At 51.4% G+C, this 23946-nt stretch overlaps 2 protein-coding genes across 8 annotated transcripts in view; one reads left to right on the top strand and one right to left on the bottom strand.

The window, feature by feature from the left end:
• The window catches only part of LOC122389344 (histone-lysine N-methyltransferase PRDM9-like), a 75390-nt gene that overhangs the window by 47692 nt on the left and 3752 nt on the right, over nt 1-23946 (top strand). Inside the window, exon 11 of one of the 3 annotated variants that reach the window (XM_043381260.1) lies at nt 1430-2996. The exons of 1 other annotated variant lie outside the window; for it this stretch is intronic. In XM_043381260.1, the coding sequence (XP_043237195.1) occupies nt 1430-2484 (1055 nt within the window). In that variant the 3' untranslated portion in view covers nt 2485-2996. Of the gene's footprint in view, nt 1-1429; nt 2997-23946 lie in introns of those variants that run through there. One more of the 3 variants, XM_043381261.1, reaches the window with a different exon arrangement.
• Nucleotides 20451-23946, bottom strand: part of LOC122389342 (zinc finger protein 271-like) — a 259548-nt gene continuing 256052 nt past the window's right edge. For all 5 annotated transcript variants that reach the window (XM_043381246.1, XM_043381248.1, XM_043381247.1 and 2 more), the window contains one exon: nt 20451-22560. In XM_043381246.1, the coding sequence (XP_043237181.1) occupies nt 20834-22560 (1727 nt within the window). In that variant the 3' untranslated portion in view covers nt 20451-20833. The remainder of the gene's footprint in view (nt 22561-23946) is intronic.

Genomic DNA, 23946 nt, shown 5'->3' with positions numbered 1-23946 from the left:
GAATTTTGACGATCGGCCCAGTAGTTTCGGAGTTAGATAATGCTTCATTTTTGGCTTCGGCTCCCTCTCGTATTCGCAGTATTTCGTATTATCTGCGCACTTTTGTGGACAAGTTGCGGGTCAAACGTATGTTGGAATGTCGTTTACTTTAAATGCTGCATGTCTTAAGATCCTGTATAAGCGCTGCTACTCTAGATATGTGCTGTCTGTATCTACAAGCGTGACTGGATGTTTCTGGTCTTGTGGCCTCTGGCGGGTTATGTGCCGCTAAAGGGTGAAATAAAAGTAGTATTGCTAGATAGAAAAATGTAGCTACTGAGTTTTCATCTGGACATATGTGTATGGATCAATACCTACCCACTACTGTGCCGCAGTGTTTTGTTTATGTACATTTTCAAGTTCAAATATTGTCATGGCCGAATGAACGCGTATTAGGTAATAAAGAAAATGATCGCTACTACCCTTTCCATCATGTATGTAGGTATTTCAAGCTACCATCCCACCTTAACATTAGTTTTGAGTTGAGATAGCCAAAATGGGGTCTCTGGCCTGCACTCACCTACTGGTTCAAGCATTCACAACATCGATAAATGCCTCAAATCGAAAATATCTAATTTCAAAGTTGCAGCACTTTGGATTCAAAGGGGCTAAAGCATTAGAATGCCCCCTCTGAATGTGTGACGTCAGCGAAAATCCAACGATTTCAAATCTTACTAAAACGTTTGGTAGCACGCGGTGGTATATGCTGCTTTGCCCGCAATAAGTGACGCACTTTCAAATAAAGTCGCTAGGAACAGCGGAGATCCCAAAAAGTAAACAAATGTAAAAGTAAGTAAATATCTTGAAAACCGGTGAATATTTTTATCGGTGAACTTTGGTAAATATTCGTTTTTGCTCTTTCTGAACCGAGCGACATCACCTTCATGCCAATTCATTAACTTTTTTGAAGGTGGGAGGGCCCCTTTGACCTAGTTCGTGGTGGGAACTACTACGAGAAGTGTAGGCATCTACTCCACCCGAACAGGCATTGCTCAGATAAATAACTGATTGCGTTTTATCGGCTCTTGGTGGCTAACATTTAAAAAAATATATTCCTTGGCGTTGGTAAACAGGCCTTTTTCATAGATAAGTTGGCTCTAAGTCCTATCTGTGCGCGAGTTGAAAAACGCCAAGGGAGCTTTGCATTCCCTACGAGCTCAGCGCTCCGTTTCTGAAGGCTGTGTTTCTAGCGATAAATAGATCAACTCATGGGCGCTGATGGCTTGTCAGGTCAACATTGCCGCTGCCGTCCACGGCGCTCACCAAGGTGATCTGGAAACGTGACCCGCTGCGTGGGTCACCTCTGGGCGTCGAGATGTTCCAGTGTATGTGCGACCTGTTTGGCATGGAACGTTTTTAATGGCCTTTCTTCTTCTTGTGTATTCTTCAGGTATCAGTGGCTCGTTCCAGTGTCCCCACTGCGGCTTCCGATGTCTGGGACAACAAAATCTGGACGGTCACGTGAAGAAAAGTCACAGTCGCATCGGGAAGAACGGGAGATTCAAGAGCGAGCAGTGTCAATACTCGACCGACAGGTTCACAAACATGAAACACCACCAAAGGACTCACGCTGGGGAACGGCCGCACCGCTGTGATATCTGTACGGCACGGTTCACTCAACGGTCACACCTCACGGCACACATGCTGACTCACACTGGAGTGCAGCCGTACGGCTGCTCCATCTGTATGGCGGGGTTCACTCGACGGTCAACTCTCAACACCCACATGCGAACCCACACGGGGGAGCGGCCACACGGCTGCTCCATCTGCACTGCACGGTTCACTACGCGGTCAAAACTCAACAACCACATGCGGACTCACACTGGGGAGCGGCCGTACGGCTGCTCCATCTGCACGGCACGGTTCACTGAACGGTCTACCCTCACAAAACACATCCGTACCCACACGGGGGAACGGCCGCACGGCTGCTCCATCTGCACGGCACGGTTCCCTGCACGGTCTACCCTCACAAAACACATGCGTACCCACACGGGGGAACGGTCGTACGGCTGCTCCATCTGCCCGGCACGGTTCGCTGTTCGGTCAAACCTCAACAACCACATGCGGACTCACACTGGGGAGCGTCCTTACGGCTGCTCCATCTGCACGGCACGGTTCACTGAACGGTCTACCCTCACTAGACACATGCGTACCCACACTGGGGAGCGGCCCTACGGCTGCTCTATCTGCAAGGCACTGTTCACAGACCGGTCACACCTTACCAGACACATGCGGACTCACACAGGGGAGCGGCCGTACGGCTGCTCAACCTGTGCGGCACGGTTCGCTCAACGGGCATATCTCAACGAACACATGCGGACCCACACGGGGGAGCGGCCGTACGGCTGCTCACATTGCCAGGCTCTGTTCCCTCAACGGGCACATCTCACCAAACACATACGAACCCACACAATGAACGGGCGCATTGCTGGCTCGGTTGTTTGACACACACACAGTAAGCCACTTTTCGGTAGTACACAGTTTTGATTATTACACAGGTAGGTATGACCGATGGATAAATGATTTCATTGACGAAATGCAGTGTTGAGTCGTGTCAAGTAACATCAACAAGTGCATGGCCGGCCGCCGTTGTATGTTTGGTATTAGGGTTACAGATGTGGTTCTCGTTCGTGAGCGTCGTGGCTACGCGCGTCACATCTGGTTTGTTTGTATTTACACAGGATGATTCAGTGGTTGTGTTTTTAAGTAGCCGCCTTTACATAGGAGGTAAGGAGTGTCGATGTTTGGTACAGCGTCGTAGCGCTGTAATTTGTGAAGAGTATCCGGCATTGAATGACATTGCCTCTTTTTTGCTGTTACGACTCACTCGCATTCGTGGCATTCCGTATGTTCTGCGCAGCTTTTGTCGATAAGGTGCAGGTAAAAGGTAGTGTGCCAATTTTCTTTGACCATATGAAGTTAATGGCCCGGATAAGGAGAACCGGATTTTTAGAACTTATCCATACCTTCAAAGTTCAAAACTCATGGAAACGTCTTAAATTCTTCAAATTTTGAGTACCCCAGTGCGAAATTCGCCCCGACGGGTTGTCGGTCGTACCCCAACCACATTTCACACCATTATGAACAATAAATGCACGCACTAAAATCGCTATTACCTGTTACCGATAGGCTCATCCAATCAAGTTTCGATAAACCCGTTCATCATCATCTCCTGCGGTTTTGAACACGCCTGTTAGCAGGGGCGTCGACGCGTAAGGAAAACTGGTCCGACTTTTTCTCGGGGGCCCCCACCGGTGGGGGCCCCCAGGTGTCGCGAGGGCCCCGCGAGGCGCAGCAGGGCCCCCGCGAGCCGCAGCGGGGGGCCCCCGTGGCCGCAGCAGGGCCCCCGAGAGCCCCAACAGGGGCCCCCCGCGGCCGTAGAAGGGGACCCCGCGGGCCGCAGCAGGGCCCCGCGGTGTCTAGCAGGGCCCCAGAGGCGCAGCAGGGCCCCCGCGGTCTTTAGCAGGGCCCCCCGAGCCGCAGTAGGGTCCCCGCGGTCTGCAGCAGGGGCCCCCGCGAGCCACAGCAGGGCACCGCCTAGTCGAAAAAGTGGTCCGACTAGTCGGAAAAGTCGGACCGGTGTCGACGCCCCTGCCTGTTAGGTGGCTTCTGATGCTCGTCGAGGTCGGAATTTCCAAATACGCGTGGCGCGTCGGGCCGCGCGCTCTGACTTCGGTCAAGAAAAATGCGTCAGCTAATCATTGTCATTTCTGCCACTTGCGTGTGGTGAAATGGGGTCATATTAAGAGACGGCTGTTTCATATCAATTATTTTACATAAAATCACATTTCAAACCATAAATTAATGTTCGACAGCCAAATTAAAGAAACAATACCAATACAGGGTTACAGTTTAAGTTCGACATTGTGTTGTCTACGATTAGACAGCTGATAACTCATTCCCGTACGTCGTTACTCTACCAGTATAACGCCTTTTGGGGCGACAAACGGAGCGAGCGAGAGGGTGAGCCTTGCACGTGCGAAATTTCGAGGGGGTACCTCCAGCTGACTTGTGCACGGCACCCTACTAACCGGTCTCTAGCGATGTGCCAAATTTGAGCACAATCGGCCCAGCCGTTCTCGAGATCTGGAAGTGGCACCCTGCACGTGCGCACCCCAGCAAACATGCCCACATGGGTCCCATATGGGGTGAACATGGGCCAGATGGGCCCACGTGGGACATGGGCTACAGATGGGCTACCCATATGGGCCCGATATGGGATCAAGATGGGCCAAACGCATGTGGGCTGGAGATGGGCATCCCATGTGGGTCCCATATGGGGTGAACATGGGCCAGATGGGCCCACGTGGGACATGGGCTACAGATGGGCTACCCATATGGGTCCCATGTGGGCGCCGCGTGGGTCCCATATGGGGCCTACGTGGGCTGGCCCATATGGGTCCCACGTGTCACCCACTGCCATTCCCATGTGGGACCCATATGGAAGAGGTGGGGGGCCCATGTGGGCCCCATATGGGACCCATGTGGGCATGTTTGCTGGGACGTGCAAAATGGGTCCCAACTGACTTTTGCACGGCACCCTACTAACCGGTCCCTAGCCATATACCAAATTTGAGCGCCATCGGTCCAGCTGTTCTCGAGATCTGGAATAGACCCCTGCACGTGCGCACGTGCAGCAGCACCCCAACTACGGCACATGGATATGCATTACCTAGTGGGTGCCTACCTGCATGCCAACTTTCAGCGCAATCGGCCAAGTAGTTACCGAGATATTGCAACAATTACAAAAGTGACACCTCTTCGTTTTGATAAGGGGTCACCCACATGCATCGGGAATAGTCCAATACTTGGTAGAAGGAATGAAGCTACCCTACAAAAATTACCGCATGTAAATCGGTCAAGTTGTTTATTTATTTATTTATTTACTTCGTAGTGGCCGTCCCCTATCTGGTTGCTGGTGGTTGCTGAGATATAAGCGTCGCAGAATCGTGAGGCCGGCCGCTCATACTCAGAAATTTCCGTTATTCTACGTAAGACTCCGCTCGCTTCGCTCGCTCCGTAATAATGACCACAGGGGAGCACTGCCGCTTCAACCCTATTGGCCGTAGTGTCTAACGGTGGCGGCCATATTGCGCAGACCAGGAACCGGCCGCCGCCTGTGTTGAGGAATAGGGAATTCGGGACCTCGATTTACGTTTGCGGCTGCCGCATCCGTTACGTTCAAGCTACGTCGATACAGAACCCGGCGTCTTACGCGGAATTGAGTGGGGAACACGATGGAATCTTAAGAATTCCTCAAATTCACTCGCCGGACTATTGTCTTTCTTCATTTGCCCCTGCCGAGAGGGTTGATTGAACCCACCTCGCTAATGCGCCGCTACTTTAGCTTGAATTTAGCGGTAAAGTGGTCGTGTGCGGCAGAGTACCAGTATGCTCAATAAGTAAGTTCCGTTTTGATATAACTCGTTTATTTTTTGGCACATCTCAATTCTCAACCAAACATGGCTCACGGCTCGACGAACTCACCCTGCAGGCGAACGCATCGTTCCGATCGCTTGGCCAGGTCCCGGATGGCCGCACGGAAGCTTTGAGTGAGGGTCTTTTCGCCATACTGGTAAAAAGCAGACCCGAGTGCAGACCGCGAGCCGAACCTCCGGCCCCGGAGATTTTATTCATGTCTGCGAACAGCCAATAGTCACTGCGTGCAACGTCTGGAGAGTAGGGATGGTGTTAGAGCACCTCAATGCCCTCTGCCTCCAGGGCATCCCTCGCCACGAGGGCACGGTGAGGAGGCGCGCAATCCTGGTGGAGGATGAACCGACCACGGGCCTTCTCGGGGGCGGCAACTGGCGATTACTGGCAGAAGATGGTCTAATGATCCTGGTGTAGGCTTATGTTTAGGCTTTCTGTTATCGCCTGGACAGTAATCTTTCTGTTGGCCATCACCATCTCCTCCACTTCGGCGACGTCAGTAGCTGTGACAATCGTCCTCAGCCTGCCTGCACGTGCCAGGTCGCGCACGCTCTCCCTCCCCTCCCCAAACTTTTTCTTCCGTTTCCGAACTGCGGAATCACTAAGAGCATGGCTCCCGTACACATTCACGAAGTTGGCGTGGATGTTAGCTGCCGGCTAGCCCTGGATAGTGGATAGCTAGGAATCTTATCACTGAACGTTGATCCTCTCGGGCGGCCGATGCCATTTCTAAAGCAGTCTAAAAAAATGGTGTTATTTGATCTGCTCCATATCGTCACAGAAATGGAATAAGAAGCTGAAAATGCGGTCACTTCGACATAAAGGTCTGAATTCTAATCCCTGAAAAAATCACGTGCGTAGACCTCGTGAATTTTATGTAATTGCTCTCCGGAACCTACTTACTGAACGCACCTAGTACAATGCAGAGTGACTGGTAGGAATCTATTTTAAAGGTCTCAGGTCAACCGGTGACCTCTGAGACAAGGTCAAGTGACCTAAGGCACGGGTTCGGTTTTTGGTAAATAACTTCGCTAAAAATGCGCACAGAGCCGCGATTTTGGCATCATCGTGTTCACCTAGCTCGGGCGCGTCGAGTGATACACTTTTTGTTCGGGTGAGGTCATTTTAAGGCATTGACCTCGTGACAAGGTCAGGTGTCAGGTCACAGCTCTCAGGTCACGAAGCTGGTCGAGTGAGGTCATGTTGCATATCATTCGATTCGGCAGGTCTTTCTGAGTCCATTTGTGGCTTTCCCGACTCGCTAGCTCAATTTGATCGGGAGCTATTGAGGAAAAGTTTATGACCCTTGTGACGTCACAAATGACGTCACGCAAAGGAAACAATGCAAATGTGAAGCATCGGACCTTGCAAGGAGTGCATGAAATCACGATCTCATATGCTAGATATAGTTTCAGATCATTCCCGGCGCTAAAATAGCAATTTCCATATTTCTCTATTGACTTAAAAGGGTTTAACGTATAAGTTACCTATATCTGAGGATTTTTAAAGATAGCACCTTGTTCTCCACTCAATTCTGCGTAAGATGCCGGGTTCCGTGTCTACATAGCTTGAACGTAACGGATGCAGCGGCCGCAAACGTAAATCGAGGTCCCGAATTCCCTATTCCCAACACAGGCGGCGGCCGCTTCCTGGTCTGCGCAACATGGCGGCACCGTTGGACACCATCTGGCGGCCGATGCGCCTTCCACATTATAGAGTTCAGTGATAATGACCTTTGCTTATTGTCACATGTGCGCCGCATTCGCGATTGTTGCCGACGCCTGTTTGCAGGTCAGCCCACTACAGTTGTTACGGAGCGAGCGAAGCGAGCGTAGTCTTTACGGAGCGAGCGAAGCGAGCGGAGTCTCATACTGAATTAAAGGGACCCTGCCACCTTCAAAAAAGTTTATGAATTGGCATGGAAGTGATTTCGCTCGGTTCAGAAAGAGCGAAAACGAATATCTACCAAATTTCACCGAAAAATATTCACCGGTTTTCAAGATATTAGACTTTTACTTTTGTTTACTTTTTTGGGATCTCCGCTGTTTCTAGCGACTTTATTTTAGAAGTGCGGCGTTTGCGGCAGATGTTGCGCGCAAATAGCATATACCACCGCGTGCTACAAAACGTTTTAGTCAAACATTTAAAAATCGTTAGATATCTGCGCTGACGTCACACATTCAGAGGGGTATTCCTAAGCATTAGCCCCTCTGAATCAAAATGCTGCAATTTTGAAATTCAATATCTCCGATTTAAGGCATTTCTCGATGTTGTGAGTGCCGAAACCGGTAATTGTGAGCCAGGGACCCCATTTTGGCTATCTCAACTCAAATCTAATGTTAAGGTGGGAGGGTCCCTTTAAGGGAAAATTCTGAGTATGAGCGGCCGGCCGGCCGGCCGGCCGGCCGGCCGTGGGGACGCTCTTCAAAAGCTAATATCTTAGGAACGGGACATCCGATTGACAAGCGGTCTTCTTTACTGAATGTCACTTGGACGTAAAAGTTCTGTGGTGTGATGGCCACCATGCGTTCTTGCCAACCACCGCACGTGGCGCGTGGTAAAGTTGGACATTTTTTAAGAACCCCCAAAATTGCAACCTCAATAACGGCACAACGGTTGGGCCGATTGAATTGAAACTCGGTACACAGTTAGGTCTCCATCAGATAATTCATCTGCACAGTGGCGGATCCAGGGGAGGGCAAAATGGGCATTTGCCCTCTCCAAAGCTAAATCATGTGGGCAAGACTGTTCTTTTGCCCCTCCCAAAGCATGTAGAGATGATAAAATTGAATACGGCGTCGAGGGCTATCTGGACGAAAAGCAGGACTTTCGGTGACGGCCATTCCGAAGGAAGGAGCTGGACGTTCGCTGCTGATGATTTATGCCAGAATGCTGTTAATAGATCGAACTCCCTGAACTGATTGCATGTAGATAGTGTGGCGTTGTAAAGTCGCTTGGTCATCTCGGTGCTCAAGGGCAGCGGAAATCCGGATAAAGGGTGCAGGGGTTTCAGCTCCAGACCCATGGAAAAACATTGGAGTGCAAACATAGCTTTTTGCACCCCCCAAAAGCCGTATAAGAGGCCTGTCACACCACCAAATACATTTTCTCCTAAAGACCAGTGATTGGGAAACGAACGATCATGTGGGATCACCGATCATCAGACGTCCAGTTGTTGGCCAGGAGCGCCCTATGCTGGTCTTTGGGCCCTCACCGGCTAGGAGTGTCCCGAACCGCGTTTGGTGCACCATGGCGGCATCTGAGGACCCCAAGGAGACTCCAGGGGTTACGCTGCCTCTGAGGGCCCCCACGGCGGTCTCTGAGGGCCCTCGTGACACGGTCCTAGGCCTATCTCAGGTCTGAGTGCCCATCGGGCTTTAGACGGCCCACGACGGCCTCACGACGGGGGCCTCACGAGGGCCCTCACGACGACCTCTATCATCTATGGGCCCTCACGACGACCTCTAGGACCCAACGCAAGCTTCAAATGCCCACGCTGGCGTCTGAGGGCCCCACGACGGCCTCTGATCGGGCCTCAATGCAGGCAGACTGCAGGGGTCATGCTGACCTCTGAGAGTCCTGTAACGAAGGCTCCAAGGGCCCACGCTGGCCTATGAAGAACCCTATGAAGAACTTTAAAGACTCTCGAGCCTATGCTGCTTTCTGAAACCCTTCAGCACCTTCTGAGGAACCGACCCTGGTCGGGGGCTCATTCAATCTGAGAAGTCGTGAAGGTCTCTGGAGGAGCCTCCATTGAGTCATTCAGTTTCCAAAGGTTTTTTAACGGTCTTAAGTAAGAGCGGACCCGTAGGGCTCTCAAAGGTCCACTGCGGATCCAGAAAAGTGGTTTGAGGCTTGCGGGTGGTGGTTAGCATAAGAAAAATCACCCAGTAAAAAAAAAACTTGTCGCATTTCACTTATTTAGGTATATGCTGTGATTTTGTGAGGTTCACTGAAATATGCAAACATTTTGGATAACTTCCTGTATGGATTGTTTCCTTAACTTTTGGTTTTATAAATCGATGATTGACAGCTTGAAAAAGTAAAGGGGCCCAAAACCTTTAGTGGGGCCCCTTGAGAAAATTTTGCATCCCCATCCAAAATTTATCTTACATTCCTCCCAGTGCGGGGGTGGATAGGGGTCGTCGGATAGGTCGGAAACTTTTGCCCTCCCCAAACGGATCGGCTGGATCCGCCCCTGCATCTGCATGTGTTAACCCGCGCCCGGCTGGGGGTCCTGGATTTCCACGCCCTGCTGGGGGGGGGGGTGTTTGAACACCCCCCCCCTTGTAACTCGGCTCCTGGGCCACGTAGCGATACGCGGAAGGCGGCGTTCGAAAGAGCGTCAAAAATAATGACGAAATCACTTCGGTCAATTTTTTGGTCAGGTCAAAGGTCAGGTCACCAGAGGTCATTGAAGGCAAAATGTCGCCGATTTCCAGGTCGAATGTCGAAAATTTCCAAGAAGCCAACGCATAACTCGAGAACCAATAGAGCTACAGCGCCGCGGAAAAGCGCATTCGATAGCCCTATTAAAGCCTTTTCTGAGTAATTCTCTCAGATTTGACCTAACGTCAACGGTTTTGCCTGCAGGGGGCAAAAATTGCAAAAATAGCCGATTTTTTCGGAAACAGTTTTTCTGCAATAACTTTTGACCCAAGCCTTGTACGAGCTTACTTTTACCGGCATTGTGTTCCTCTCGTCAAGACGCATCGAATGAACTATAAGTTGACCTTGAAAGGTCAACTTGAAAATTTGACCTCAGGTCAAGGTCATGACCTGACCGGAAAGGGTCATGTTGCATATCAGTCGATCCGTATCGTCGAGCTGAACACATCTAAGGCGTTTTCATCGCTCTAGCATGCCTCTATCAAAAGTTATTTGCGAAAAACTGTTAGATACCATTCGTGACCTTAGATGACCTCAGGGCATAAACAAGGGTCATGGACACCATTTTCATGTTCAGTGTGTCTAAACCACTTATAATTCGGTGTTTGGGAGTGTTTATAATGTCTTTTGTCCATAAGCGGCGCATTTCAATTTTCTCCCATTGACTTATAATGGGGAGGTCGCAAAATTGACCTGACCTTAGGTCATCGATATCAAAATTCTGAGATATACATTTTGTACATGCTATTGCTCTTAGCAATCGCTGAAAGTTTCAAAGCAATCGGTCACTCGGTGTAGCTATGACAGACATTGAAACTTTTTATGAGGTGAGGTCACTTCAAGTGACCTGGTGACCTGACCTTGAATGACCTTGGTCTGAAATTTTCACAACATGTGTAGAATTGATGTGTGATAAGGTGTACCAAAAACGGCGGCGCTCCGCGCCGCCGTTTTTGAGATATTCGCGAAAAACCACAAGGGGGGGGGTGTTCAAACACCCCCCCCCCCAGCAGGGCGCGGGCTAAGGTTGGGGTGCTACAGCACGTGCGCACGTGCAGGGGGCGCTCCCAGATCTCGAGAACGGCTGGGCCGATTGCGCTCAAATTTGGTACACGGTTGGGGACCAGTTAGTAGGGTGCCGTGCAAAAGTCAGTTTGGACCCCGATTGCACGTGCGCACGTGCAGTGTGCCGCTTCCAGATCTCGAGAACGGCTAGGCCGATTGCGCTGAAATTTGGCACATCGCTAAAGACCGGTTAGTAGGGTGCAGTGCACAAGCTATTTGGAGGTACCCCTCGCAATTTCGCACGTGCAAGGCCCATCCTCTCGCTCGCTCCGTTGGTCGCCCAAAAGGCGTTTTACTGGTTATACATATCGAAAAACCGATGCAACCGATAAACTTTTAGGCGAAAAAGGCACTATTCCAGGCCCATTTTTGATTTTTTTTGCGATACATATTAGGTAAAAACAGAAGCTTCTTATCCTAGGAAAAAACAAAATGGGAAATCATTGAAAGATGGCACACTACCTTTAAAAGATCGGGATGGCATGTTAATCTTACAACTCTATCCATCTTTTTTACTGCGGCTACTGTAAGATATACGAGTACGACGTACAAACTGCCTGACTCGCTGTTGTTTTCGTGTCCCCTTCGGCAGACGATGTGCCGTCAAAGGCTGAAATAAAAGTAGCGTTGTTCTATAGAAGAATGTACTTTGACGCACCATCAGGACACATGTCTCCTAACCGATATTCTACATGTTCCGTAGTGTGATGGTGTTCATGTGCAAGCACAGATATTGCCATGGCCCAATAAACGCGTGTTGATCAATTTTCGGCTATTTTGAAGTTATTACATGTTTCACCTCTGTTGGGCTCTTCTTAACCCGCGCCTCGCTGAGGGTCTTTGATTTATACGCCCTGCTGGGGAAGTGGGATGTTTGAACACCCCCCCCCCCCCTTCTAGCTCGGCCCCTGGGCCACGTAGCGACACGAGGTAGATGGCATTCGAAAGAACCGCGAAAATAACAACGAAAAAAACAGATTAGTCATTTTTAACCCTCGCCCTGGCACGGCGTTTTTCATAGCACGGCCTGGCAGAGGGGGGGGGGGTCGATGCGACCCCCCTTCCCTCGCGATAGGGTCCTATGGCACCTAGAAACATGAAATTTGATAGGTAGTTGGGTCCCATGGAGTTCTTGCCCCTGTCCAAATTTGGTTGATCTAGGTCAATATTTAGGGGGTTTATGGGGGGTATGAATGTAAAAATTTTGCTTAACCCGCGCACCGACGGGGGTCTGCGCCAACTTAGTACCGACGGGGGGGGGGGCGGATGACCGCCCCCCCCCCCTGAGATCTCGAGAACGAAGCAAGATAGCGACAAGCGGTAAACGGCATCGGATACGCACGGTCAAGATCTACAACTTTTACCAAGGTCATTTTCAGGTCAGGTCAAAGATGACGTCACAGGGGTCGAAAAAGTCCAAATATGGCGCTAAATATGGAGAGAGTTTTTCTCGAATAACTTTCGAATTAGTCAAGATAGGAACAAACTAAGGGCATCATCGTGATCCTCTCGTCAATCCGCATCGAATGATATATATGTTGACCTCGAAAGGTCAAGGTCAAAGGTTGACCTCAGGTCACGTGACCTCGAGGTCATCATGTATATCATTCGATGCGTCTTGACGAGCTGAACACAATGAGACCATCCACGCGTCTGTATCTTGTTCCTGTACGGAGTTATTGGCCAAAAACCTTTGGTGACCTTTGATGACGTCACATGACCTCACAGCTGCCCAACAGCAAAACAGACCTCAAGGTAGTGAAGGTTGATCGTATATGAAGCCATGTATAGTATATGGGGCCATTCCGACCCGTTTTAGTGGTAAAAACAGGGAGTTGATTTTTCCCCCATTGACTTATAATGGGGAGGTCGCGAAATTGACCTGACCTTAGGTCACCGATATCAAAATTCCGAGATATACAAATTGTAGCTACTAATGACCTAATAACATCCTGCGACTTTCAAAGATCTCCGACATCTACTGTAGCTCTGGCACGGTGACAAAGTTGCAAAAAAGTGACTTGACGTTGGGTCATTCAAAGTGACCTGGTGACCTGATCTTGAAAGGTAGGAGGTTCAAACTTGCACACCATGTGTAAAATTGATAAGGGAATAGTCATACCAAATTTCGCGGCGCTACGCGCCGCGGTTTTCCCGCTATTCGCGAAAAACCTCAGGGGGGGCGGATATCCGCCCCCCCGTCGGTGCGCGGGTTAAGACAGGTCTTAACCCTATTAGTTGCAGGGGGTTGTTTTCATCCACCCCTCAGGTTTTTCGGGAATATCTCGGAAACCGCTGAAGCTACGATGCTGAAATTTTCTGACTTTTCCTAAAACTAAATTGGGCACATTCCCTAAAAATTTCAAGTTCATAACTTTACCAGGGGCGGCTCCAGAGCACTGGGAATTGGGGGGTCCTATTCGTGAAGCGAGTCATTTGGGCGAAGATCACGATGCTGATGTATTATAGGTAACTGTATGCACCAGTTTTACGAACAGTGAATGAAAGGTATCATGTGATAACATATACAAAGTTATTGTGCATCCTCTTTTGACACATTTTTGCTATAATAGGCGGATCCAGGCGTCCAAAAAGGGGGGGTTATGTTTTACCTCCCAACATAGGTGCCCTGACACCGCCTATGCATGACCAATACAATTGTAGTCGTTCTCACATAAGAAAATTGTAACATAACAAGACCATTAGCACCCTTTTTAGAAACAGTACCAACAAAAACATTTACTTTACTTTTTGTGTACCCCAATCTCAATGATCTGTATCCGCCTATAATTTTTGAAAATGCATATTTTTAGGATCCATGTGAATCCCTGGTTCATTCTCTATCGATCGGCAAAAGTTGCGTTGAGATTGGTTCAGAAACCTGGCCGTGACAAACAGTCTAAAATGTATCTGCAATTTGCCTGTTTTTTACCCCCCTCTACCCCCCTGTTGACATTTTTTATTTTTTATTTTTTAGAAATGTAGATCACGTTGAGCGAAATGGAATGCCGTTTGAATTATGAAAATCGGCTCGTTAGATCTCGAGATATCAGGGGGGGGGGTCGTAAACAGCCCCCCTGCCACTAATGGGGGTAGCCAGGAGCCTGCCACTAATAGGGTTAAGTTTTTTGTTTATAACTTTTGATCTAATTACGATAGAGCAAAAAGAAAAACACCAGTGAACTCAGCACGTCAAGGCGCGTCGATTGATATACTTTTTGCTTCCTTAACCCGGCACCGCCTGGGCTATTTCCGTACCCACGACAGCCTGGGGGGGGGGTCGGATCCGACCCCCCCCTGTTATCTCGAGAACCAATGGTCGTATGGAGCCCCGCGAGGCGGCGTTCGAAAGGTCTCTACGAGACCTTCCCAAAGCACTCTTTAGCCCGCGGTGCGGGAGGTTCCGGGTTCGATCCCCGGTGCCGCCCGAGGTCGCCGTCCCCAGCTATGTCACCAGCAAGGGTGGTAAGATCAGAAATTTATCGTCCGATGTCCGTCTTATGTCCAAAATCCTAGCTCGATTTCGTCCGAAAAATGTCCAAAGAATGGATTTGTCCGAAAACTGGATATGGAAAAAAGCAATGTCTGTTCGGGTTGAGTAGATGCCTACACTTCTCGTAGTTCCCACCACGAGCCAGGTCAAAAGGGCCCTCCCACCTTCAAAAAAGTTAATGAATTGGCATGAATGAAGATAATGTCGCTCGGTTCAGAAAGAGCAAAAACGAATATTTACTTAAGTTCACCGAAAAAATATTCACCGGTTTCCAAGATATTAGACTTTTACTTTTGTTTACTTTTTGGGATATCCGCTGTTCCTAGCAACTATATTTGAAAGTGCGGCACTTGTTGCGCGCAAAGCAGCATATACCACCACGCGCTACCAAACGTTTTAGTAAAAGATTTAAAATCGTTAGATCTCCGCTGACGCCACAAATTTTAAGGGGGCATACCAATGCATTAGCCCCTTAGAATCCGAAAACTGGAAGTTTGAAATTCCATATCTCCAAAGTAAAGCATTTTTCGATGTTGTGAGTGCCCAAACCGGTATTTTCAGGCCATGGCCACCAATTTGGCTATATCAACTCAAAACTAATGTTAAGGTGGGATGGTCACTTAACATAAATAAATAAACAAGAACTACAATTTTTACTAAGGTCATTTTCAGGTCAGGTCAATGATTCACAGGGGTCAAAAAAGTCAAAATGGCGGCGCTAGATGAGTTTTTCTCGAATAACTTTCGAATTAGCCAAGCTAGGAACAAACTAATGGCACCATGTGATCCTCTCGTCAATCCGCATCGAAGCATAGGGGAGAGTGGGGTAAGATGCCCAGGGTGGGAAAGACGCCCCACCCCCTCTAGCGATGAAACAAAGAATCGGACCTGGAAATTAATGTTCTTAGCGTAAAGCGGAAGCCTGCCCTGTTAACGGCACAAAAAAATTGCGAAGCTCAGTTGGGCAACGGCTGGCTGATGACTGCATGTTTTTTATTTGCTGCTTTCAAAAAATATTTTGGTGTCAGAACATTGTATTTGTATTTGTATTTGTATTTATTTTGAAGAGCACTCCACAGCAACAGTGGCTTTTCAAGCTCCGAGTCAGAGAATAGGGTAGATACCAGATGTGTACAAAACAATTAGTCATCCAACGGAAACATACCAAGTCACACACACACACGCACACACACTGAGTCAGACGACCTTACTTCAGTTTAAAGACAGCGTCCGGCTCCGCATCTGTCGCTTCAGGGCTCGTTGGAAGCGTTTCCCTCTGAGGGAAACGGTCTCAGGTGGCAGCTGGTTGTGAAGCCTCGGGGCTCTCGCACAGAAACGCCGTTTCCCCGCCTCGGTTCTTGACCGTGGTACATGGAGATGACTGTCCTGCCTGGTCGTGCGCTCACGTACGTCCGAGTTCGAGCGGAGGACGGCCGCGAGGGAGACTGGCTCGCCACTCGAGAGCAGTTTCTGCGTGAGGCAGAGCGTACTGTACTCAGCGAGTTGCTGAGCCCCCAGCCAGCCCAGGTTCTCCAGCAGGTCACTCGCATGGTCAAATTTTCTCCGGCCGAAAATAACTTTTGCTGCAAAGTTAAGGATTTTTTGGATTCTAGCTGTGTTCTTTTTTGAGCCGTTGCCATAAACTGATATGCAATAGCGAACCTGCGAGAGAACCAGGGCTGTCACAAGAGAGACGAATATGCCCCGGGGCACGACGTGTCGTACCTGTGAGAGACCGATGAGGGTCCCAGTGCAGCGGCGGCTGACGGCACCCACGTGACAGTCCCAGGACATGTTTGAGTCGAAAGTCACACCCAGATTTTTCACCTCGTTACAAGGCACGAGATTTGTGTCACGGAAGGCGACTGTGAAATTTGGTAGTTTGCGCAAATTTTGACGGTTTCCAAGAGCAATGAGTTGAGTTTTGTTCGCGTTGACCTTGAGGGCGTTCGCGCAGAACCAGTTATCCAAAGATGCGAGAAAATTTTCCATTCGAGAGATGAGCGCCGAAAGTTCGCTCTTTTTGCCTGAGACCATCACCTGGGTGTCGTCAGCGTACTGCAGAACCTTGGCATCGTTTGCATGGAGTGACAGGTCGTTTGAGAACACCGTAAACAGCAATGGCCCCAGGGCAGAGCCCTGGAACACGCCCATAGAGTTGGGGAGCGGGGGCGAGACACGCTGGGCGCCGGCGCAGTCACGCAGAGTCACGCTCTGAGTGTGACCGCTCAGGTAGGCCGCAAACCATGCAGTGTCGATGCCGTACAAGTGCAGTTTGCTGAGTAGTATATCATGGTCAATGACATCGAAACACTTGCTTAAATCTATTAGGCACAGAAGAGAGATCTCCCCGCCGTCGGCGGCACTAAGGATGTCGTCGGTGACTGTCACCAGCGCGGTTTCCGTCGAATGGTGTGGACGGAAACCGTGCTGGTTGGGAGAGAGGAGGTGGTTTGAGGATAGGTAGTGGTAAAGTTGGTGCTGAACCACCTTTTCCACTACCTTTGAGATGACTGGAATGATTGAGATTGGTCGGAAATTGGATGGGTCGGAAGGGTCACCGGACTTGTGGATAGGGTGGATAAGGGAGTGTTTCCAGGAAGCAGGATAGTCAGACTGGGTCAGGCAGGAGTTGATGATGTGAAGGAGTACGGCGCCGACAGCGGGGAAACTGGCCTTCAGCACCCTGATACAGATATCATCAGCACCGCGGGCGGTCGAGTTGCGCATGCTGAGCAGCGTGCTGGTCAAAGTGTCAATATCGATAGGTGATACAGTAAAACCACACGCCCCCACACGCGGTAAACGGCACGCGACGGATCGAGCAGCACCCCGGTCCCGGTCCGCCACCTCGGCGGCCACTCGCGGTCCGACAGAGACGAAGAAGTGGTTCAGCTCCTCGCTGGGTAGCTGAGGTAGCACCGGTGTGCCAGAGCGCTTGCCAGCCACAACCCCCCGCACGCTCCGCCAGGCGGCCCGCGGCCCGCGCTCCCTGATACCCTCCTCGATACTCTGTCGGGTATCACGGCGGATGGCAGCTCGCACGGCACGGTTAAGCTGGCGGTACTCGGGCGCGCTCCGTCCACCCGCGCGCAGGGCGGCGCGGCGGCGACACATCAGGTCTCGTGTAGCAGCCGAGATGGGAGGGGCAGTCGGGTTACGGAAATATCATTGTAAATATCAAAGAAGGTAAATAATTTTTGCGTCCCTTGCTATAGTCGTGATACATTAGCATGCGTGTACTGTGTCCCAAACAGTTTGTTTCATGGTGTAGTTTTATGGCTAACAAATTGTACTGATTTAATGTTACTTCGGTACCTTGGGGTAAGATGCCCCCTGTCCTGATGGGGAAAGACGCCCCCCTAAATCCGTAGGCTGTCCTTCAAACAGCCCGTCAAATCATTTATTACATACTTGTGATGTAGACAAAAGCCGATCTGGGACTATTGAGAGTCCAGTACGGTCGGGTGCTCCCCATGCCGGTCTCTCGGCCCACATAGCGACTTTTTGGGCGGCATCTGACTCTGAGAGCCCTCACGACGGCCTCTGTGGGCCCAATTATTGGCTCCAGGGCCCCTCACGACATCCTTTGAGGGCTCCCACGTTGGCCCCACGGGCCGCACTGGCATCGGAGGTTCCCACGATGGGCTCGAGGGCCCTCAAGCATCATGAAGACCTATAAGAGCCCCACGGTGGTCTCCGAACGCCACCACGTAGGCTTGTTTGGCCGCGCTGGACTATGATGGCCCTAACGATGACCTCTGAAGCCCCTTACGACTACTTTTGAGGGCCCTTATGATGACGTTTGGTGTCTACTGCAGGCTCGAAGGGACTACTGATTCGTTCAGGCGATTCACGTGCCCATTTATGTCACTTATAGTGCAGGGGGCATCTTTCCCAACGTCAGGGGGCGTCTTTCCCACCCTGTGGGGTAAGATGCCCCCTTTCACTTCTTCAGGAAAATGCTTAATAGCAAAAAAAGTAATAATATTTCAGGCACGAAAGTGTGATATTTTTGGAGAAAAATGATGTCGGCTTCCGTTGAAACTCCAAGTTTTTGCTTTCCCATCGTCATTTTCGAATAATATATGACATAGTAAAACCCTGGGCATCTTTCCCCACTCTCCCCTATATATTGTCGGGATTTCGTATAAATATGTATCCGCGTGGTGACCGGCCGCCGCCGCCCCCGTCCGGTGCTGCCGCCTGGCGGCGGGCCGGCGAGCGACCCAGCCCGGGTCAGCGGAGCGGCCGGCCGGGCGGGGAGTCAGGCGTGGGCCCTGACCGACGACGGAGCGGCGCGGTGCAGAGCGTGTAAGACCAATACATCAGCACCGGTGACCTGTTGGTGTTGGAGCACGGCGGTGGGAGGCGAATCTCAACATTGGCGCGGTCGGTAGGACAAGGGACCAGGTCCGCCTCGCCGTGGATGCCACACCAAGCTACGCGACTGCTCACAGTTGGGAAAATTCCCGAGAGGAATTATTGCGCTTAAATTTGTACATATTCTTTTACATCGTACTGCTGAAACATCCGCGTGTTTAGCCGTACTCCCCTGCGGGCATTGTTCCTTTTTCAACTGTGTGTCCTGACACGTTGAAGTATTCGGCGTTTGCCCGTAACTTCAGCGGTGTCCCGATCCTGACCGGGCACGGACCCATCACCGCCTCCGTGGTCGGGAGGAGCGGCGTGAGCCCGCCCTCCCGGACCGTGGACGGAGGCGGCGAGGGCGCGTCCGTGACCGTGACCGTGGAGGGCAACGTCCGCCTACCACCCCCTCAGCAGGCTCTTGGAGGCGGGTGCTGCTCTCTCCTGCGAAGCCCTGCACTGGTGCGAGACGCCATGCGCTCCTTCGGGACCGGGGGGAGCGGCGTGGGTCCGCCCCTCCGGGCGGGGCTGCTCGTGGGGGCTCGTTCGCCCGACGAGCCGGCTTTCTTCCGCGAATGGGCGAGTGGGAGGTCACCGTGTGGGTGCCCTCTGCACAGGTCGGCAAGACCTGGGCCGGCTGTGTCCGCTCCGGTGCCCTGGCGCGCAAAGTGGAAGAGTGGAGCAAAGCGGCACGCCGAAGAGGCCCCCAGCCATCAGAAGTGGCAGTATGGCTCGGGGGCATTGACGTATACCCGTTGGGGGCCGCTCCCGACCGTCTCGATGGAGCCGTATGGCGACAGCTCAAGACCACCGTCACGAGCTTGGCCAGGGACATCGCGCCGGTGATCCTGCTCGGACCGACGCCGAGGCCCAGGCGTGATGCTCCCCTGCTGTGGGCCCGGAGGGGGGCCGAGGGAAGCCCTCCCCGCGCCGCGCTGGTCGGCGAGGGGGAAGCCCAGTGGGAAGCGACGGCGGCTTTCAAACACCTCGACCGACCAGTCACCCGGTGGCTGGGGGAGCCGCTCGAGAGCGACATGCGCATCAAGCACGTGTCCGTAGGACGATGCGTGTTGGAGCGGCGGCGCCAGGGGCGTAAGGTGTCGGCGTATGTGCTGTCCCGTGCCGCGCTGCTCCATTACGACGACGATGGCGTGCACCTGTCGCCGGCGGGGTACGCACGAGTCGCGGCGAAGGCGGGCTGGCCGGCGTGGCTGCAGCTGGCTGAAGCCTGAAGATGCCCAGAGGATCGAGGACGAGGACGAGGAGCGAATCGAGGACCGCGCGCGAGACGGTGATCGGGACATCGTTGGTGACGTTGCGCGACGTGGTGGTGCCGATCGCGCACTGCCCGAGAAGCAAGTGCATTTGTGTTAGCTGGTAAATGTTATTTTGTTTGTTATCGCTCAAAGAAGCTCACAAACGAGAATCACATCTATAACACCAGTAACTAACGTACAACGGCGGCCGGCCACGCACTTGTCAACACTTTTCAGCATTGAATTTCGCTAATCAAAGCATTTACCGTGGCGTTAAAAACTGAGCTCTTGGGAGCGATTGCCGTGGTTCAATGTTTTGTGTCGAAATCGGCCGAACATGACGTCACTCTGACGTCATTTCCGGCCGACCTATGGTAACTACGAAGTTCATATTTTGACACAAGGTGTTAAATTGATGCAGCCGAATGTACTGAAAGTTTAGCGTCGATACGTCAAGCAATTTGGAGGTTATTGCAGAAAAACGGGAGTGGGCTATGTATAGCCCCCCCCGTGGGGAGTGAGTTAAGGTGGCTAGTTTAAAACACAAGCACTGAATCACACTGGATAAGAACAAACAAACCAGATATGACACTGGTAGCCACGAAGCTCACAAACGAGAATCACATCTATAACACCAATAACTAACGTACAACGGCGGCCGGCCACGCACTTGTCAACACGTTTCAGCATTGAATTTCGCTAATCAAAGCATTTACCGCATCAAACCTGTGTAATTCTCAAAACTGTGTACCACTTAAAACTGACTTTTGTGAGTCAAACTGCCGAACCGTTAGACAGAAGTGGCAGCAGTGCGGTTGCACTTCGCATGGGTACGCATGTGTTTGGTGAGGTGTGCCCGTTGAGTGAATCGGGCCTGGCAGTGTGAGCAGTCGTACGGCCGCTCCCCCGTGTGAGTCCGCATGTGTTTGATGAGATTTCCCCGTTCAGCGAACCGGGCCTGACACCGGGAGCAACTGTACGGCCGCTCCCCCGTGTGGGACCGCATGTGATTGTTTAGGCTTGACCGTCGAGTGAACCGTGCAGTACAGATGGAGCAGCCGTGCGGCCGCTCCCCCGTGTGGGTCCTCATGTGTGCCTTGAGGTGTCCCCGTTCAGCGAACCGGGCCTGACACCGGGAGCAACTGTACGGCCGCTCCCCCGTGTGGGACCGCATGTGATTGTTTAGGCTTGACCGTTGAGTGAACCGTGCAGTACAGATGGAGCAGCCGTACGGCCGCTCCCCCGTGTGGGTCCGCATGTGTTTGATGAGATTCCCTCGTCGAGCGAACCGTGCCATGCAGATGGAGCAGCCGTATGGCTGCTCTCCCGTGTGGGTCCGCAAGTGTGTGATGAGGTTTGACCGCTCAGAGAACCGTGCCTTGCAGATGGAGCAGTCGTACGGCCGCTCCCCCGTGTGAGTCCGCATGTGTTTGATGAGATTTCCCCGTTCAGCGAACCGGGCCTGACACCGGGAGCAACTGTACGGCCGCTCCCCCGTGTGGGACCGCATGTGATTGTTAAGGCTTGACCGTCGAGTGAACCGTGCAGTACAGATGGAGCAGCCGTGCGGCCGCTCCCCCGTGTGGGTCCTCATGTGTGCCTTGAGGTGTCCCCGTTCAGCGAATCGGGCCTGACACCGGGAGCAACTGTACGGTCGCTCCCCCGTGTGGGACCGCATGTGATTGTTTAGGCTTGACCGTCGAGTGAACCGTGCAGTACAGATGGAGCAGCCGTGCGGCCGCTCCCCCGTGTGGGTCCTCATGTGTGCCTTGAGGTGTCCCCGTTCAGCGAACCGGGCCTGACACCGGGAGCAACTGTACGGCCGCTCCCCCGTGTGGGACCGCATGTGATTGTTTAGGCTTGACCGTTGAGTGAACCGTGCAGTACAGATGGAGCAGCCGAACGGTCGCTCCCCAGTGTGAGTCATCATGTGTCTGGTGAGGTGTGATCGATCAATGAACCGTGCAGTGCATATAGAGCAGCCGTACGGCCTCTCCCCAGTGTGAGTCCGCATGTGTGTAGTGAGGTGAGACCGGTTAGCGAACCGGGCCTGGCAGTGTGAGCAGCCGTACGGCCGCTCCCCCGTGTGGGAACGCACGTGTTTGATGAGATTTCCCCGTTCAGCGAACCGGGCCTCGCAGTGTGAGCAGCCGTACGGCCGCTCCCCCGTGTGGGTCCGCATGTGTGTAGTGAGGTGTGCCCGTTGAGCGAACCGGGCCTGGCAGTGTGAGCAGCCGTACGGCCGCTCCCCCGTGTGGGTACGCATGTGTTTGATGAGATTTCCCCGTTCAGTGAACCGGGCCCTGCAGATAGAGCAGCGGTACGGCCGTTCCCCAGCGTGAGTCCTTTGGTGGTGTTTCATGTTTGTGGACCTGTCGGTCGAGTATTGACACTGCTCGCACTTGAATCTCCCGTTCTTCCCGATGCGACTGTGACTTTTCTTCACGTGTTCGTCCAGATGTTGTTGTCCCAGACATCGGAAGCCGCAGTGGGGACACTGGACCGAGCCACTGATACCTGAAGAATACACAAGAAGAAGAAAGGCCATTAAAAACGTTTCGTAACAAACCAGCTCACACACACAAACACTGGAACTATCTCGACGACCAGAGATGACCCACGCAGCGGGTCGCGTTTCCAGGTCACCTTGGTGAGCGCCGTGGGCGGTGAACGGCTATGTTGACGGGACAAGCCATCAGCGCCCATGAGTTGATCAGTTTATTGTTAAAAATACAGCCTCCAGAAAGAGAACGTTGAGCTCGTAGGGAATACAAAGCTCCCTTGACATTTACCAACTCGCACTAAGATAGGACTTAGAGCCAAGTTATCTATGAAAAAGGCCTGTTTACCAACGCCAAGGAATATATTTTCTAAAATGTTAGCCACCAAGGGCCGATAAAACGCAATCAGTTATTTATCTGAGCAATATCTGTTTGGTTGGAGTAGATGCCTACACTTCTCGTAGTTTACACCACGAACTAGGTCAAAAGGGCCCTCCCACCTTCAAAAAGTTAATGAATGGCATGAAGGCGATGTCGCTCGGTTCAGAGAGAGCAAAAACGAATATTTACCAACGTTCACCGAAAAAAAGATTCACCGGTTTTCAAGATATTAGACTTTTACATTTGTTTACTTTTTGGGATCTCCGCTGTTCCTAGCGACTTTATTTGAAAGTGCGTCACTTATTGCGGGCAAAGCAGTATATACCACCGCGTGCTACCAAACGTTTTAGTAAAAGATTGAAAATCGTTAGATTTTCACTGACGTCACACATTCAGAAGGGGCATTCTAACGCATTTGCCCCTTTGAATCCAAAGTGCTGCAACTTTGAAATTAGATATTTTCGATTTGAGGCATTTATCGATGTTGTGAATGCTTGAACCAGTAGTTAAGTGCAGGCCAGGGACCCCATTTTGGCTATCTCAACTCAAAACTAATGTTAAGGTGGGATGGTCACTTGAAATACCTACATACATACATGATGGAAAGGGTAGTAACGATCATTTTCTTTATTACCTAATACGCGTTCATTCGGCCATGGCAATATTTGAACTTGAAAATGTACATAAACAAAACACTGCGGCACAGTAGTGGGTAGGTATTGATCCATACACATATGTCCAAAGAAAACTCAGTAGGTACATTTTTCTATCTAGCAATGCTACTTTTATTTCACCCTTTAGCGGCACGTAATCCGCCGAAGGCGGCAAGACCAGAAACATCCCGTCACGCCTATAAACAAACAGCACATATCTAATAAGGGCTGCGTTTATACAGGATGAATAGAGACCTGTAACATCTGGACGACATGCCGACATACGTTTGACCCGCTACTTGTCCACAAAAGTGCGCAGATAATACGAAATACTGCGAATACGAGAGGGAGCCGAAGCCAAAAAAGAA

The sequence above is a fragment of the Amphibalanus amphitrite genome, unplaced genomic scaffold (assembly GCF_019059575.1).
Source record: "Amphibalanus amphitrite isolate SeventyFive unplaced genomic scaffold, NRLGWU_Aamphi_draft 000355F_arrow, whole genome shotgun sequence".
In the NCBI taxonomy this organism is placed as follows: domain Eukaryota; kingdom Metazoa; phylum Arthropoda; class Thecostraca; order Balanomorpha; family Balanidae; genus Amphibalanus; species Amphibalanus amphitrite.
The sequence above is the reverse complement of the archived record's forward strand: the minus strand, read 5'-3'. Positions and strand labels throughout refer to the sequence as shown.